Raw genomic sequence first — 2,500 nt, forward strand, 5'->3', positions numbered from 1 at the left:
GAAAGGTCTTCCTTGTTAGCTCCTGTAGTCCCTATGTTTTAAACTAATTAATTACCTTCACATAATCTCTAACCGTTGCTATCACAAGCTCATTCTGTTTGAAGTCTACGACAACACAAATGGCATTTCCAAGCGCGACTCTGACGATTTTTTTATCCCATGCTACTCTTGCAAACTTCACCACACTCCTCCCCATCATTGCTGTGTAATTTGACTTACCCACCAATTAGGGAGGGCTAAAGGTCCTGAGAGCGCATAGCCGAACACATCTTTTTCTTCCGATCTACGCCTAAGAAAAAAAATTATATATATATATATATATATATATATATATATATATATATATATATATATATATATATATATATATATATACATGCTGACATTTCCCCCACTCCCATCCCCACAACTCAAATATTTTCTATTTCATCTTTTAATTCCAACCTCCTCCTGCGCCTTTCACAGGAGGGAGGCGAGTACGTGGTGTCGGGCCCCCAGGGGAATGAAATCTACGCCCCGGACCGACATACGTCGCTGCCGCCCCTGACCAACGCTCCTGGTGAAGGCAACAGCAACACCGGTAAGAGGCTGTGACATGTCATGAGGATGAGGTACTGGGACGAAGGTTTTCTTTACTCCTTTATATGTGAGAGTGTGGGTTTGTGTGTTCATACGGGCGCCTGTATCTAAATCTCTAATATGATATATATACACATATGTAATGTGTGCATTGTGTGTGTACGTGTTTGTGTACGTGTGTGTGTATGTGCACGTGTGTGTGTGTACGTGTGTGTATGTGCACGTGTGTGTGTAAGTATGTGTACGTGTGTGAGTGTGTGTGTGTGTGTGTGTGTGTGTGTGTGTGTGTGTGTGTGTGTGTGTGTGTGTGTGTGTGTGTGTGTGTGTGTGTGTGTGTGTGTGTGTGTGTGCGTATGTGTGTGTGTTTCAAGTTAATGTCATATTTATTTTAGACTGGCTTAATCTTTAGCATTCGACCATTATTGCCTAATTTTACGATGTAAAAGAAAATCGTTACTTTAGCTATTTTGTTTTTCCATTATAAGTAATCTTAACCACAAGACATGGGCAGACTTCCTATATCGAGGCCTGGGTAGAAACTCCTTCATTTGATTTCTAATTCAGAACAGACGAGTGTAAATAACCTTAGGCACTAAAGTAAGAGTCGAACTGTGAGCCCATTAGCAAAGTGCTGAAGTTCTGTACCTGTTAGCATACCACTAACACAAACTTCTATTCCCAATAGTTGGAACAACAAATGTCTTCTAGTTCCATTTAAATTTCAGCCAAGAAAGCTAATAACCCCATTAAACGATTTTTTTTAGTCATGACAATACTTGTTTTTGAATATACGTCTAGTGTATTGGCTAAGAAACTTTAAATTTTTTTTATTTCCGACGTGTGTGCGTTTGTTAACTGCTCTCCTAAATTAAGACTTTTCTTTCTTTTGAGCAGTTTTGACTCAAAAATCGCCTCTGGTCAAACAATGGGTTTCCACCTTTGCCTTGTGCTGGAAAGCCTGCCCGAGTCTCCAGGCTGTTCACATGGGTAAATAATGTGTCTCTATCTTCCCAGTACTAATTCACCCTTCCCAGTACTAACTCACCCTTCCCTCTCCTCCTTCACCTCCTCCTTTTCCTCTTATTTCATCTCCTCCTCCTCCTCTTCCTTCACCTCCTCCTCCTCTTCTTCTTCTTCCTCCTCCTCTTTCATCTCCTCTTCCTCTTTTCCTTCCTCCACTTTCTCTTCCTCGATCTCCTTCTCACCATTCATCACCATCACCACCAATCATCACCATATTTCACCATCATTACTACCATTACCATCATCACCACTACCACCATCACCACCACCACCATCAAAAACATCACCATCACCATCTCTACTCTCTTACTCTGCCTCGTCGTCTTTTTCTTCCTCTTCCTTCATATTCTCCTGCCTTCTCCTCCTCCTCTCCCTCTTCCACCTCATCTTCCTCTTACTCTGCTCCTGCTCCTCCTCTTCCCTCCCTCCCCCTCTGTCTCCCCCCCCCTCTCTCTCTCTCTCTCTCTCTCTCTCTCTCTCTCTCTCTCTCTCTCTCTCTCTCTCTCTCTCTCTCTCTCTCTCTCTCTCTCTCTCTCTCTCCCTCTCTCTCTCCGTCTACAGGCACTGTTACCCGTCGGAGACGTTCCCGAGCCCAATCGGTCCTGTACCCGTATATCCACGGCCACACCCGCAACCCCCGCTCGGCCCTCCCCCAGACGCCCTCGCCCTCGCCCTCGCGCGCCACCTCCGCCCTCAGCGGCCGCTCCAAGGACGACTCCAGGATCCACTACGAACTCACAATGGACGACAACGATGACAGGTGAGTGAGTGTGTGAGTCTGTGTGTGTGTGTGTGTGTGTGTGTGTGTGTGTGTGTGTGTGTGTGTGTGTGTGTGTGTGTGTGTGTGTGTGTGTGTGTGTGTGTGTGTGTGTGTGTGTGTGTGTGTGTGTGTGTGTGT

General features: G+C 45.0%; 1 protein-coding gene across 5 annotated transcripts in view; it reads left to right on the plus strand.

The window, feature by feature from the left end:
* The window catches only part of DCX-EMAP (Doublecortin-domain-containing echinoderm-microtubule-associated protein), a 128,224-nt gene that overhangs the window by 19,192 nt on the left and 106,532 nt on the right, over positions 1-2,500 (plus strand). For 4 of the 5 annotated variants that reach the window (XM_076185020.1, XM_076185023.1, XM_076185021.1 and 1 more), the window contains exons 2-3: positions 466-580; positions 2,164-2,362. In XM_076185020.1, coding sequence (XP_076041135.1) covers positions 466-580; positions 2,164-2,362 — 314 coding nt within the window. Of the gene's footprint in view, positions 1-465; positions 581-2,163; positions 2,363-2,500 lie in introns of those variants that run through there. The other variant, XM_076185024.1, reaches the window with a different exon arrangement.

The sequence above is a fragment of the Oratosquilla oratoria genome, chromosome 5, assembly GCF_046742065.1.
Source record: "Oratosquilla oratoria isolate Oo_2021 chromosome 5, ASM4674206v1, whole genome shotgun sequence".
In the NCBI taxonomy this organism is placed as follows: Eukaryota; Metazoa; Arthropoda; class Malacostraca; order Stomatopoda; family Squillidae; genus Oratosquilla; species Oratosquilla oratoria.